The 15,841-nt window shown below is 35.3% G+C and overlaps 1 protein-coding gene and 1 non-coding gene across 2 annotated transcripts in view; one reads left to right on the plus strand and one right to left on the minus strand.

Annotated features, from left to right (window-relative positions):
- Window positions 1-1,473: 1,473 nt before the first annotated feature.
- Window positions 1,474-15,841, plus strand: part of LOC129228683 (uncharacterized) — a 50,031-nt gene continuing 35,663 nt past the window's right edge. The window contains exons 1-2 of the mRNA XM_054863367.1: window positions 1,474-1,521; window positions 4,673-4,730. Coding sequence (XP_054719342.1) covers window positions 4,682-4,730 — 49 coding nt within the window. The 5' untranslated portion in view covers window positions 1,474-1,521; window positions 4,673-4,681. The remainder of the gene's footprint in view (window positions 1,522-4,672; window positions 4,731-15,841) is intronic.
- Window positions 8,675-8,793, minus strand: LOC129228740 (5S ribosomal RNA). The gene has a single exon (XR_008580934.1). It is a non-coding gene; the product is annotated as a 5S ribosomal RNA (ribosomal RNA).

Genomic DNA, 15,841 nt, shown 5'->3' on the forward strand with positions numbered 1-15,841 from the left:
CTCACGAAGCTATAAGCATTTCCTTCAAAAACTACGAATTTTATTTGGAGGTTTTTGGCTCATAACACGCAAAGTTTTTAAATTAAAACTTACCAAAATTTTAGAAAATTTGACAGCGTACAAGAGAAATATACTACCGAAATTTGAAATTAAAATGTCGAACATTTGATGAAATATAAACGTTATTTATTTGACCTAATGGGTTTCTGACCTGACTCTAAAACTACATCACGCAGAATATAATTACAGCTGTTGCTCAAAGTTACTGAATAATGTCTTACAGAGTAATTGACCTACTGTAACTTTGACTCTCCTCTCTATACAGCCTCCCCCCCCCCCCTAAAAGCAAGGGCGCACCCTCCCTAAATAACGCGAAGAATTCCCTAAAGCGAAAAATATCCCTCAAAAGTATCCCTCTACCCTAAAAAATTTCAATGGCGCAATCTGCGCCATGACCCCTCCCCCCCCCCCAAGTGGGCACCCCTGATCCCTCTCTCTCTCTCTAGGGAAATATATATATATATATATATATATATATATATATATATATATATATATATATATATATATATATATATATATATATATATATTATATATATATATATATATATATATATATATATATATATATATATATATATATATATATATATATATATATATATATATATATATATATATATATAGTGACGTACCTAGCATAGATGACACCCGGGGTGGTAATTTGTGGTGTCCACCCCCCCCCCCCCCAAAAGACGCAAAAGAAAAAAAATATGAAAACATGAAATCCGTGCAATTTAGAAACAACTACATTTGTGTTATAACGAAATTTCAAGTTTGCTAATGCATAAAAAACATATTAAAGTGAGGGGTCCGGGGGTTCCCCTCCCCCCCCCCCCGAAAAATGTTCAAATTTGTAGTCGTAAAAATGCATTTTAGCTTCATATTTTTCAAAAACTTGCAATTCCACTCAGGGTGTCACCCCCAGCCAGCAAGCCAACGAAGTTCGACTGTATTTGACTAAAACTGCTCAACTAATTTCAAAACGAAACCTAAGTACGACGGGAAATTTTTGTAACCATCTTTTCTCCGTTCACAAAACAAAAATCTGTACTTAAGATCCCATTAAATAAAAAAAAAATGTTGTTCGATTATTCTTCTTATAAATTGTTTTCTCGATAAATATATAAAAACACATTAGAGCGAATTATCCTTAAATCCCTATTGCACACGAAAAAAAAAAAAAAAAAACGAGTAATTGGATGTGATTCCAGGATGGCAGAAAGTATTTTTGTAAATCTCCTGATACTTTAATGGAAAAGGGGAAGGGAGATTTTGTAGACCACACCCTACTACTCAGAGACCTTAGTTTATTTTTCATGAATTGCCGAATTTTTGCCCATCGAATCACAAATGCTTTGTGAGATATATCGTTTAAATCGTCGAACTCTTGCCAGATATATTGCCTGTGTGACAATCGAAGATAGACATGGTATGAGCGTTGTTGAATTTCTTAGAGGTAAGTGCCTTTCAGCTTGCAAGTTATGGTTTTTATAGTGATACACTGAGCTATTAAGTTGATATTATTAAACTCATAATTTAATTACAATTAGTACACCTGGCAGTTGTTTATATCTTAAATTACTAAGCCACATTATTTCCAAAAGGTCAGCAGCCTTGCTGTAACATCATGTTGTATCTTCATTTGCTATGAATTTCAATGATAAACTTGGGATTCTATTTTTACAAGAAATGACAGGTGTATTTTTTGAGCAATTACGATTGCTTATTGTTCTCACTTGACTGTTTTGATGTGCTATCATTTTATTTTTCCCCCGCCATACTCCGCACCATCACCGTCGACCGGTTCCTCACGATGCTGCTCCTATAGCGAAAACCGTCTCCAGGTTGCATCCATGTTCTACACACACGCGCATACATACACAACTACACACAAACACACACACACAAACACACACACACACAAACACAAACACACACACATACACACATACACAAACACAATACACACACGCACACATACACACACGCACACATACAGACACATACACATACACACACAACTACCCACACACTCGTGCCTGCACACAGACACAAACACATATGCCTACACACATACACATTTCCCCACACACACACAAACACTCATACACACAACTACCCACACACTCATACCTGCACGCAGACACAAACACACACGCCTACATACACACACACACTCGTGATTGCGAAAAACATAATTTGAATTCCAAATGTCAAAATTCAAATTAATTTTTCTTTCTTTTTTTTTTTTTTTTTTGAAAAGTACATACTAATGTTCAGAATGCAATCAAATGTAGTATGTGCCAAATTTGAGCAGTCTAATTTTTTTTTCTTGTCAAAAATGAGACATTCAAAGGAATTTTTTAAACAGTTTGCATTTTAAAATTAATTTATGCTCTTACCTTAATTTTGCTTCAATACTTTAAGAGAGGATTTTAGTGATCTTGGTTGATACTTAACTTATTTGCCAAATGACCTAAATCAGGCGTTTCCAAACTCTGAACCGCGAGCATTAATATGTCTGACCTGCTGCTACGGACTAAATTTCAGATCCATGAATCAATCAAATCTTAATTACTAGGCATGTTTAATTTACTGTAAGAATTTCTTATGGGTATTTTGCGAGCTTATAAATACTCATACTAGAATAAATTCAACATAGTGAATCATTAAACATTCAAACCATCATGTAATTCAGTTGCTTTATTCTGTTTTAATCTAACAATAAAAAATGTCATTTTAAATGTTTGTGCTTCGTTTCATAAAAAATTAAGGTTTTAGTAAGACCTTTATTTAAAAAACTTAGCGAACACTGGAAAAAAATATTGGAGAATAGTTCTTTCATGTTGTAATCACTTTTGTTGTTAAAGTTAGACAAACCAACGTTAGAAAAAGCACAAATTTGTTAATTTTTTGCATTGAAAAAGGCGTTCCCTGTAACGCCGAAACACGTGTCTGCTGTAATTAACAAATGTGTGCTTTTTCTAACTTTACTGTTCAGCACAAAGGTATTTAATTATCTAACTTATGTTGTTATCACGTTTCATTCTGACAACTCCTTGGTGCATCGATTTTTTTTTGTTATGGAGTTGATATACGAGGGCAAATAAAAAAACCGGTGGGAAAAATTCATCGTTCACATGTGAAAAGAGGTTGTATTTGAGAAATCGGTTAAACACACCATTCTTAGCGGCTTTTCCTACCAAATGAACAATCTCGTTTAGTGTAGTGCATTCTGGGTAAAAACCCAGCAAATACTCTGGTGGGAGGCAGGAGAAGAAAAGATCCACATTTACCCGGGAAATAACTGGAATGCGATTAAAAGCAGGTTTTTCCAGGGTAGAAAAGCTCCATGTGAAAGGAACTTTTATGAGGAAGAATGAATTTTTCATTGAAAGTACAGTTGTACCTCCTTTCAAGTCCATTTGGGGGGGGGGGGGGGGGAGGTCAATTGCCATCCCTCCTGAAACGAAAAATTAATGTTTTGCATTAAATGGGCGTGGTTTTGTTGTTTTATGATAAAATTTGCAGTTTTAAATGATGGGCCTGCCTCCTTTAAAGAACACTCCCGAAAAAAGGACCCCTTTATTTAAGATACACTTTTTCCGGTCCCATTCTCTTTGAATAGAAATCTCCATAAATTTGCCTCTGATTAAGAGACACTATACACTACGTCTACGTTTTAGGGACAGTCACAGAGAAAAATTACAAACTATAATAAATGAATTAGAAATTCTGGATTTATTTTGATTGAAGATTCAATTCTTGTCTAAAAATTAACTGGTGAAAGTTTGATATTAACCTGTACTAAACGAAGTAACGAAGTAAGCATGTATTCTAAAATTCTTGCTGAAGTAGGATATGTATTTCCAAATTTGTATGTAAACAAGGAAAAAGTTGTGTAGCGAAGCACAAAAAAATTGTCTTCTCCAAGTTTAGACCCGAAGGAAATAAATGCTCTCGCTCATTCAACTCTTAATTACTGTCATCCCCTCCCCCTAAACACATGTTTTTTATTACCCTGAAGACTGCCTGAAGACCTGAAGACGATCTCCATGCCCCACCCCAACAGGGGATAAAGAAGCTGTCCCCTCTTTCTCTATTGTCACCGGCGGGAGGCGTGGTTAACACGGAAACTCGTCAATCTTTGCAAAATTTTCCAGTTTTTCCCTCCCAATTACTCTTATCCTAATTTAAGTATGATAAAAAGAAAGGTATCCCTGAAAAGCCCAAACTTTCAAGAATAACGCGTAGTTTTTCAATTTGAGCAAATGTTAGATCTTGAGTACTTATGAAGCGTCTAAACAGAAAGCACCTCTTATTTTGTCAACTCATAAATTTAACAGCCATTTAATATTAAATTTTAACGGAAAATGAAAAATTAAAAAAGGCGCGTTATTTGTACTGCTGTGAAGAATGTTATGCAGAAAAAAATATCTCAAAATATTTAAATGCGAATTAGCAATTGGGAGAAAACTTCCCCGTAGACTTAACATTGACTTCGAAACTTCGGAGGCTCTCTCCAGCGGCACCTTAATATTCTTCTTATTGAGAGGTCCTACTGCAGTGTTTTATAAGTTGTTATAAATAATGCTTTTACTTTTTAGGTTCTGGAAATGAAAATTTCTTTCCTGCATTTGTGGTACATGTTCATTGTATTTCAAGGTAAATATTACTGTTCATGCATTCTACCTTTATATATCTATACCTGCTTCTAAGCTCTGATGAACAAGCGTAAGTGGGCCGTATAGTGCGTACTGAGCACAGTGTGCACAGCATCCTCTCATTCTTTAATTTTCATGTTGTATTTTTTGGTGAAAAGCATTTTTTTCAAGAGTGCCTACAACCCATCCCCCACCAAAGGCGATGGCGCACACCCCAAACGCTACGGGGCACGCTCTAAGAACGAGAACAAAAACCCTGTAAAATCATCTCCTCTAAAGTTTGCAATGGAGCAGTCTGTGCCCCCCTTCCATGTTCACACATGCTTCATTAAATTGCTTCCTTCCTCAAAAACTTGTCAGGTTGCCTCAATGGCGTGGCCTAAGAGCCCCCCCCCCCCTCCGAAATGCTCGTTACTGATGTGCTAATGCTTCATTCAAGTGGAAATTATGTTTGGTAACATTTTATTTAATTTCAAAAACTTTTTTTTTTCTCATTTTTCATTTTGAAAATTTTAACCAATATGATCAAGCATAGCCTAAGATCGCATTTTTAGGCCTCCAATTTTGAAAATTTCCTGAGGAAGAGCACTTACTCTCTGCTCTACCGTCCGTTTTAGTACTGACTGACCCACGGATTGTATGGAAAGACGAACATCTGTTTTAAGTACAAATTGTACTCGAAATCACACGTGTTGTAACAAGTTTCCGAATTATTGTTTCTGTTGCCTTAAATATGCGAGCTACTTTCTAGTTTCATGAGGATATGATAGGAGTGAACTGCCTCGGCCGACTTGTAATACCTTTTTTCAGTGTACTCGAGAAAATGAAAAAGGGTCGTTTTTAGTAGCGTGTAAACTTTGCCCGGTCAACAAGAACTCAAATCCGTCCGCCTCTGATTAGAAATGGTATGTAGCACATTCTTAGTAATGTTTTGTATTTCAAACAGTTTATTATAGTAATTTCCTTATTTAACAATCAATTTGTATGAATTAATTTGCTTGAATTCGCTGGTTATACGTCTGTAAGTTTCTACACCTCGCTGTGATTGTTTGGTAGTCTCTATAAGACGCTTTTATTTAATCTTATCGATTAAATGCAATGGTCGAACGAAATATTAAAGCCTTATTTCCATTCCTAGTCATGTTTTCAATCTACTTTATTGTTTTTATCCCCTATATGGTTTAAAAAAGACTGTAGTTAACAGCATTGATTTCGCGCTGCGAATCAATTGTATGGTGACACAGTTTGATTTTTAATGTTTTCAACGTGAATTATGGCCCGAGTTCGCTTTTCCATACTTCACGCATTGCCAGGATGCGTAATTCGGACAACGTACTAGAGTTTCATTCCTGAAACATGTAACGGTGTGCTTAAAATCACCCCTTCTTATTTACAAGCGAATATCACTGTTTTTCCTTTTAAAATAGGAGCAGCCAGAAATTCGAAAAGAGCGTTCCCATTTAGGGAAAACGATGTTTGACGAGGTATCTCACTTTTCATTCATATTCATCTAAATCTTACTGTGAAGTCACTGATATTGGGACAACTGGACACGCAAAAGGATATTAATTAAAAAAAAAAAAGTTTTGCGAAAAAACCATCGTTTTCGTACAACCATTTTTTCGTGCGCCAGCATCTAGTTATCTAACGTATGAACTAAACAAGATATTTATGCGAAAAAAAAGTTAGGAGACCGATAAAAGGAATTAAAAAAAAAAAGATTCTATATCCATAGCGCTGAAATTTCTTCACGCAACGTCATAAATCAATTGAAGACCCTTAATCTTTGTTTTACGAAAGCGATTTTTCTCTTTCTTTTTTTTACTCGACACCTCGCCCTATTTTTTTAACTATTTGATATCATTCCGTATAAGAAGCATGTATAGAAATATTCGGATTAAAAAGTTTGGTATTAAGGCCCGTACAAAAGGCTTGTGTTTTATTTAGCGATTGTCTCTCTCACGGACAAACGGATGCCCTTTCTTATTTTTTAGTTATTTCTGTAAGTGAATATTTTTGTTAATCAAGAGCAACTTGTTTCTATATTCATATTCAAGTTTGCGTAATACTGCTAATTTTCTAAAGGCCCTTGTTTAATCTCTGCGTTATGTAAGTCATAAGGTAATTTGGGCGATCTTTGGCGATACGTGCTAACGAAAACTGCTTTTGGCAATTTAAACTAATTGAAGTAGTAACTAAGACTAAATAAACTGATCACATCCTCGCAAAAGTAACTTAAAGTAATACATGTACCTCAGAGCCAGAAGGAAGTACATCACATGATGGTAATTTTACCAGGAGCGAGAAAAATCGTATTTCTGGCGCATGCAAAGAATGGGACCAGCTCTCTTTTAATCCTGGTAACGAATTGAAAAGGATTTTTTTTTTTTTAAAGAATTACTTTCACATGGCTCGATGCGGAAAAGGTTTCTATGTACAATGAACTTATAAACGGAAAAGGACAATTTTTAGACTTGCTCTGAGGTATATTTATATATATTCCCCTCCCCCACATGTAACGATTAGTCGTCATTGAGAACAGTTGTCGCATGCACTTCTTTTAGAAAACAATTTTTCGAAATAATTTTCCCCCAGATCAGATTTGTTTTTGAAAAACTTTCATTGCTTGAATATTTTACCTAAAAATGGCGTAGATAAATTATGATGTGTTTTTAGTGTTAGAGTGAAGCAGTGGCGCACACAGGAATTTTGCAAAGGGAGGGTCCAAGATCGAAAGCCTCAGTCTCATATCATATCCCCAATACGCCGTCAAACATATTGACTTGATTTTTTCGATTCTCGATAACGAAAAACAGTAAAAAATAAACTATTGAATAAACAGTTTGTGTTATTTAATAAAATATACTTAAATAAATTACCAGACAGCAAAATAATATACGCATTAACTTTTCTCATAATTAAAAAATGGGTTCAACAAATCAAATTCATCGTTGTAGAAGCGGCATATGATTTAAAAGTTCATAGAATCTCATTTGGTGTAATCTGTAATTACAAAACTAAAACATGGTTTTTTAGTGTATTCATTTATAATCACCATTCTGCTTGTAATAGGCAATTCGTTATAGGAAAAGTGCACAATATTTAAAAAAAATCTTTTATCATGAGGATTTTTTTTTTAATTATTAGAACTGAAATTAATGTTAAATTTGTTTGAATTTATTTTACGTACGAAATTCGCAGAATCGTAATTAATCGGGAAAAAAAGCAAGACCTTTGGGAGGGGTCCGGACCCCCTGGACCCCTCCCTTGTGTGCGCTACTGGAGTGGAAAGAAGTCGTTCCCTACATTTTGGAAGCGGGGAAAAAAAACGAAAACGTAAAGGGAAGATAATAGGAAATATCAAATGTTTTTTTTTATCACAAATAAGCAAATTGCTGAATACACTTGTTTCGGGGTTTCCAGGAACCCCTTTTTCGACTCATTTTTTTGAGCTTTCGGATGTAAAGACTTCCGGAAAAAGCTCACAACTTCGAAATGAAAAGGCGATACCTGGAAACCCCGAAACACGTGTATTAAGTAACCTGTTTATTTTTGGTAAAAAGGTGAATATTTCCAGTTATTTCTCAGCAAAAAGGTATTTATTTATTTCGTAAAGGGAAGAATTGGAAGTTGTTTTCATTCGAAAATAAAAAAAAAACTCAAATAATGTGGCCTCTCTTGAAGAACATTGAAGGCTTTTAAAGAATGCAGAATGGCCTAACGTAAAGTAAGTTTGAAGTTTTCCCTAGGGTATATGAGAGTAATATTGAGTACTGCTTTCTATTACTTTTCGGTAGAAGTATGAAGAGTCGCTTTTTTTTCTGCGTAAAATTATGCAAAGAAATGCATTTTGGGAGAGAAAAGAAATTCAAGCAGTTCCAAAAGCATAGACGTCAGGGGGCTTAAAGTATAAAAATTTATTTAAGTATTAAAAAATTTGAAAAATGTCAACAGCACGTGGTGTTCCCAGATGGTCACCCTCCCAAGTACTGACCACACCCGATGTTGCTTGACTTCGGTGATCGGACGAGAACCGGTATTTTCAACATAGTATGGCCGTTGACAGTATGTACCACTAGACATTAATATAAGCTTTAAAATAAATACTATCAATTTGATTATTGTTTCCCCCCTTTCGCAGTTACTTAAAACTTTTGAACCAATGGTGTTGGGAATATATCAATCTCAAACTAACCATTACAAGATCCAGCGATCTGAATTTAAGAGTGACGTAGCCTTCAAACTTGAACGAAACATTGAGTTTTATTTTGGGGGGAAATTGAATTTTATATTGCAGACGCAGGGAGCTTAAGCAAAATTTCGTGCTGGTTTTCAACTGCAATTCAGAATTTTATTATTTGATCATGTCGAATAGATAGTCGAGAACCGAGTAATAAGCTTCGGCGCGACGAGAATCTTTTTCATTGTTTTTTGTGGAAATTTTTCTTTCCAAAATCTTTTTCAAAATATCAAATAATCCCTGGGATTCCCTAAGTTTAGATTTGTTTTAAACTATGGACAGAAGAATATAGCGATTACTGCTGCTGCCATCTTCCGAATTCATGAGAAATCAAACAGCACAAGAGGAAAGTTAAATCTGACGGCTACTTTTGGGTATCGATCTATTGTTTTATAACCAGCGGTCGTAGCTAACACGATAAAAGCAACACAGTGTTGTAGCCGTTAATTTTTTTCCTGTACTGTTTAGAGTAATGCACCGCGTTCCAGTTTTAGTCTGTTGTGCAATACAAAATAACAGTAGCGATCATGGCAGCTGCTTTTAACATGAAGAGAATTAAGAAACACGGTTAGAAGGCGACTAATTTTTGGAGTCTGATTGGTGCAAATTTTACTCAAGTTCATCAGAAAATATCCTCGTGGCCGAGCGTTTTAGAATGGAAATTACGCCTAGTGTTACGTAGAGGCTGGTAGCACTTGTTTCGGAAATCTTGTTGTCAGTGCTTGTACTCAGAGGCGGATGGGGCCAGCGGGCAGCCGGGCATTTGCCCGGTGGGCCGCCTCTGTTTGGGCCGCATTGAATTTTACAACTGAACAGCACAAAAAAGAGAAAACCTTTTTTTTTATTTTCTTTCCCTTCTTCCTTTTTAAAAAAATACATTTAAATTTCTATGACAATATCATAATATTCCGGTACATATCTCAACGATTTACAAGAAAATCGCTACAAGAAAAGTAATGGCTACAAATGAAAAAAAAAAAAAAAAAAAAACTCTGCAAACTCATATTGTGAGCAATACGATATTTTTCTGAAAAAAAGGTAAATTCATCGGCTCATAAGATAATTTTGTTTTATAACTGCCTTGGACCTTTTAAGGGTCCTGAGCTGCCTCTCGTTCGTAAGGGACAATGAACACGTAAAGGTAGGGTCGTCACCGGGAAAGGCAGCCAATTTTAATTAATGATGAACAAAAAAAGGAAAGAAAGAAAACGTTTTCGGTAGTAAAAAATTGAAGTATTAAAAAAAAAAAAAAAAAAAAAAAACTCCCGGAGTTCCAGTGACAAAAAGTATTTTTTATCTTAGAAGAAAATGCGTTGTTTGAATATTAAGCAATTAAACCTCTGATTATTAGTTAAGAACATCTACGACACTTTATTATAATTTACCTAACTGAAAGCCGCTGAAATGTTTATTTCGAACTTATTTCTTTTTAAGGAAAATAAATATTCGGTATATAGTAAAAATCCATGACAAGCTTCAGCAGAAAACAAAAAGAAATGAATAAATAAATAATCATGGGTTTCGTAGGGACCACCGAAGCATGTTGAAAATGGAAAAAAAGTTTAAATGCCCTAAAAGGGAGATATACAATATTGTAACGAATAGTCACACCAGTTTAGCAGTAACTTACTGAACTTAAACCAGGCCTAAGGCAGAACAAAATGCATTATACCAGACAGCTCGGTTATCACTTCCAGAGACTGCAATTTGTTCTCGTTCGGAACATCAGCCAGGAATAGTGAATAACTGAGATAGCCTTCATTTACAAGCCTTGCCTTCAATTTGCGAGTTGAACCACACAATGCTGTGGACACTCGTTGGTGAGATAAATTTACTTTACCTACCAGTTTGTTGGCGCTCTCTGCTTCAATGAAATGACGTCTGCATCCTGCTCGGTTATTCACTATTCCAGACTGATGAGTTCTAACAGGAACGAAACTGCAGTCTATGGACGTGATCAACGGGCTGTCTGCTATATTGCATATAGTTACACCAGCAGTTTTAAGTGTTTCAATGTACAAAACGAAAGTAAACCAAAACTTTATCCAGAGATTCTGGAGGAATGATATTTAAAGTAAAACAAAGTTGGGAAAAGAAGACCTACGGTGTCACTGAAAAGTACCACATCAGTCCAAAATGCTAAAAGATTATTTTAATGAATCCCCAACTCTTTAACTTCAAACAAATACAAACATTAGGCTGGAAGTTAAAAATTTTATCTATTTATTATTACAAAGAACTATTTAACGTTACCAAAGATCGCTTGAAAACTGCATTTTAAAAGCTAACTCCAAAAATTTTTCGTTGGAGCGTCCCCAACGTGGTCGCCAGCATCATTAGAGGTCGTTTTAAATTTTGTTTAAAGGGCTTCAATTTCGAAAAATTTTCGGAGGAGATCTCCCGAAAACTCCTCTCCTTCACGTTATTGAAAGTCGACTAAAATAAAGTTTTTTAAGCTTCAATTTCAAAATGTTGTCGGACTTCTTGACGTTATCAAAGAAGACCTACAATCCCATTTTTTAGATTTCAGTTTCGAAACATTTCCTGGGGTGCACCCCTGAACCTCTTCACTCCCTAACATTACCGAAGGACATCTAAAAAGCATTTTTAAGAAAACAAATTAAAAAACTTCTCGAGGGGGTGGCATCAGATCTTTGCTCTTATTAACATTGTAAAAAAATAGACTAAAACTCCATTGTTAAAATTATCAAGAATTTCCAAAGAGAGCCATCCTATCATTAACATATTTAGTGATCTAACAATAACGTTTCTAAATATTCAATTTTGAAAAATGGCCGGGAAAGCGTTCTGCCCCCCCCCTCCCCCCCCCACCACCACCAGCCCAGAACTTATGCAAAGAATCCGAATCTCTCCTTTCCTTACCATCACCAAACAACGTATAAAGCTGCGTTTTTGGACCAACAACTTCGCAAAACTTCTCCGGGAGAGTCCCTCTCCGAACTCTTCTTCCTCTAACATTACCACCCTTTCTCCTGGTGTTTTCAAAGTTAGCTTGCCACATGCGCATTTAAGACTCTAATTTCGAAAAATTTCATGGGGAATTGTTCAAATCCCCCTCCAGCAAACATCGCAGAACATCATCCGAAAGTGGTCAAACATTGAGTTTTTGGAACTATAATTTCAAAAAATTTCCGGGGGAGAGTCCCCGGACCCTCCATATTCTACACGAAAATTTCAATTTTTAACTGGTGTTCGTATTATTTATTCTTTTTCTCTAATTTTGTAAAACGCAAATTCTCCTGATTCCTCAAATTCTAGTGATGACTCCCTGGTGAAACTAAATCTGTTGGATCCGCTCTCTCTTTCACATTAATTTGAAAAAGCGTAGGGGGGGGGGGCGTCACCTCTTTATGAAGCAATTGTTAAGGGGCCAGCTGGCCTGTAAATGCCAGGGCCTATTCATGGTGTCCCATCCGCCACTGCTTGTACTCGAAATCACACGTGTTGTAACAAGTTTCCGAATTATTGTTTCTGTTGCCTTAAATATGCGAGCTACTTTCTAGTTTCATGAAGGATATGATAGGAGTGAACTGCCTCGGCCGACTTGTAATACCTTTTTTTAGTGTACTCGAGAAAATGAAAAAGGGTCGTTTTTAGTAGCGTGTAAACTTTGCCCGGTCAACAAGAACTCAAATCCGTCCGCCTCTGATTGGAAATGGTATGTAGCACATTCTTAGTAATGTTTTGCATTTCAAACAGTTTATTATAGTAATTTCCTTATTTAACAATCAATTTGTATGAATTAATTTGCTTGAATTCGCTGGTTATACGTCTGTAAGTTTCTACACCTCGCTGTGATTGTTTGGTAGTCTCGATAAGACGCTTTTATTTAATCTTATCGATTAAATGCAATGGTCGAACAAAATATTGCTGCCTTATTTCCATTCCTAGTTATATTTTCAATCTACTTTATTGTTTTAATCCTCTATATGGTTTAAAAAAGACTGGTTAACAGCATTGATTTCGCGCTGCGAATCAATTGTATGGTGACACAGTTTGATTTTTTATGTTTTCAACGTGAATTATGGCCCGAGTTCGCAGTTCCATACTTCACGCATTGCCAGGATACGTAATTCGGACAACGTACTAGAGTTTCATTCCTGAAACATGTAACAGTGTGCTTAAAATCACCCCTTCTTATTTGCAAGCGAATATCACTGTTTTTCCTTTTAAAACAGGAGCAGCCAGAAATTCGAAAAGAACGTTCCCATTTAGGGAAAACGATGTTTGACGAGGTATCTCACTTCTCATTCTTATTCATCTCAATCTTACTGTGAAGTCACTGATATTGGGACCACTGGGCACGCAAAAGGATATTAATTAAAAAAAAAAAGTTTTGCGAAAAAACAATCGTTTTCGTAGAACCATTTTTTCGTGCGCCAGCCTCTAGTTTATCAAAGTATTAACTAAACAAGATATTTATGCGAAAAAAAGTTAGGAGACCGATAAAAGGAATTTAAAAAAAAAAAAAAAGAAAAAGATTCTATATCCATAGCGCTGAAATTTCTTTACGCAACGTCATAAATCAATTGAAGACCCTTAATCTTTGTTTTACATAAGCGATTTTTCTCTCTTTTTTTTTACTCGACACCTCGCCCTATTTTTTTAACTATTTGATATCATTCCGTATAAGAACCATGTATAGAAATATTCGGATTAAAAAGTTCGGTATTAAGGCCCGTACAAAAGTTTTGTGCATTATTTAGCGATTGTCTCTCTCTCGGACGAACGGATGCCCTTTCTTATTTTTTAGTTATTTCTGTAAGTGAATATTTTTGTTAATCAAGAGCAACTTGTTTCTATATTCATATTCAAGTTTGATTAATACTGCTAATTTTCTAAAGGCCCTTGTTTAATCTCTGCGTTATGTAAGTCAAAAGGTAATTTGGGCGATCTTTAGCGATACGTACTAACTAAAACTGCTTTTGGCAATTTAAACTAATTGAAAGAGTAACTAAGACTAATTCTCATTAACTGTTCGATCCGGTGATGGTGCTGCCATCTATCGGTATATAAAATAATGGAGGCAAGGCACTTTGTATGCAGTCCTCGACATAAATACAGTTGTAGTCAGTTGTGACTCTTGAATAGAATAGAACTAAGACTAAATAAACTGATCACATCCTCGCAAAAGTAACTTAAAGTAATACATGTACCTCAGAGCCAGAAGGAAGTACATCACATGATGGTAATTTTACCAGGAGCGAGGAAAATCGTATTTCTGGCGCATGCAAAGAATGGGACCCGCTCTCTTTTAACCCTGGTAACAAATTGAAAAGGATTTTTTTTTTTTTTTTTTTTAAAGAATTACTTTCACATGGCTCGATGCGGAAAAGGTTTCTACATACAATGCACTTATAAACGGAAAAGCGCAATTTTTAAACTTGCTCTGAGGTATATTTATATATATTCCCCTCCCCCACATGTAACGATTAGTCGTCTTTGAGAACAATAGTCGCATGCACTTCTTTTAGAAAACAATTTTTCGAAATAATTTTCCCCCAGATCAGATTTGTTTTTGAAAAACTTTCATTGCTTGAATATTTTACCTAAAAATGGCGTAGATAAATTATGATGTGTTTTTAGTGTTAGAGTGAAGCAGTGGCGCACACAGGAATTTTGCAAGGGGAGGGTCCAAGATCGAAAGCCTCAGTCTCATATCATATCTCCGATACGCCGTCAAACATATTGACTTGATTTTTTCGATTCTCGAGAACGAAAAACAGTAAAAAATAAATTATTGAATAAACACTTAGTGTTATTAATTAAAATATACTTAAATAAATTACCAGACAGCAAAATAATATACGCATTAACTTTTCTCATAATTAAAAAATGGGTTCAACAAATCAAATTCATCGTTGTAGAAGCAGCATATGATTTAGAAGTTCATAGAATCTCATTTGGTGTAATCTGTAATTACAAAACTAAAACATGGTTTTTTAGTGTATTCATTTATAATCACCATTCTGCTTGTAATAGGCAATTCGTTATAGGAAAAGTGCACAATATTAAAAAAAAAATCTTTTATCATGAGGATTTTTTTTTTCACTTATTAGAACTGAAATTAATGTTACCTTTGTTTGAATTTATTTTACGTACAAAATTCACAGAATCGTAATCAATCGGGAAAAAAAGCAAGACCTTTGGGAGGGGTCCGGACCCCCTGGACCCCTCCCTTGTGTGCGCCACTGGAGTGAAGAGAAGTCGTTCCCTACATTTTGGAAGCGGGAAAAAAACGAAAACGTAAAGGGAAGATAATAGGAAGTATCCAATGTTTTTTTTTATCACAAATAAGCAAATTGCTGAATACACTTGTTTCGGGGTTTCCAGGAACCCCTTTTTCGACTCATTTTTTTTTTTTTTTTTTTTTTTTTTTTTTTTTTTTTTGAGCTTTCGGATGTAAAGACATCCGGAAAAAACTCACAACTTCGAAATGAAAAGGCGATGCCTGGAAACCCCGAAACACGTGTATTCAGTAACCTGTTTATTTTTGGTAAAAAGGTGAATATTTCCAGTTATTTCTCAGCACAAAGGTATTTATTTATTTCGTAAAGGGAAGAATTGGAAGTTGTTTTTATTCGAAAATTTAAAAAAAAACTCAAATAATGTGGTCTTTCTTGAAGAACATTGAAGGCTTTTAAAGAATGCAGAAAGGCCTAACGTGAAGTAAGTTTGAAGTTTTCCCTAGGGTATTATGAGAGTAATATTGAGTACTGCTTTCTATTACTTTTCGGTAGAAGTATGAAGAGTCGCTCTATTTTCTGCGTAAAATTATGCAAAGAAATGCATTTTGGGAGAGAAAAGAAATTCAAGCAGTTCCAAAAGCATAGTCGTCAGGGGACTTAAAG

This window comes from Uloborus diversus, chromosome 8 (genome assembly GCF_026930045.1).
Source record: "Uloborus diversus isolate 005 chromosome 8, Udiv.v.3.1, whole genome shotgun sequence".
Classification (NCBI taxonomy): domain Eukaryota; kingdom Metazoa; phylum Arthropoda; class Arachnida; order Araneae; family Uloboridae; genus Uloborus; species Uloborus diversus.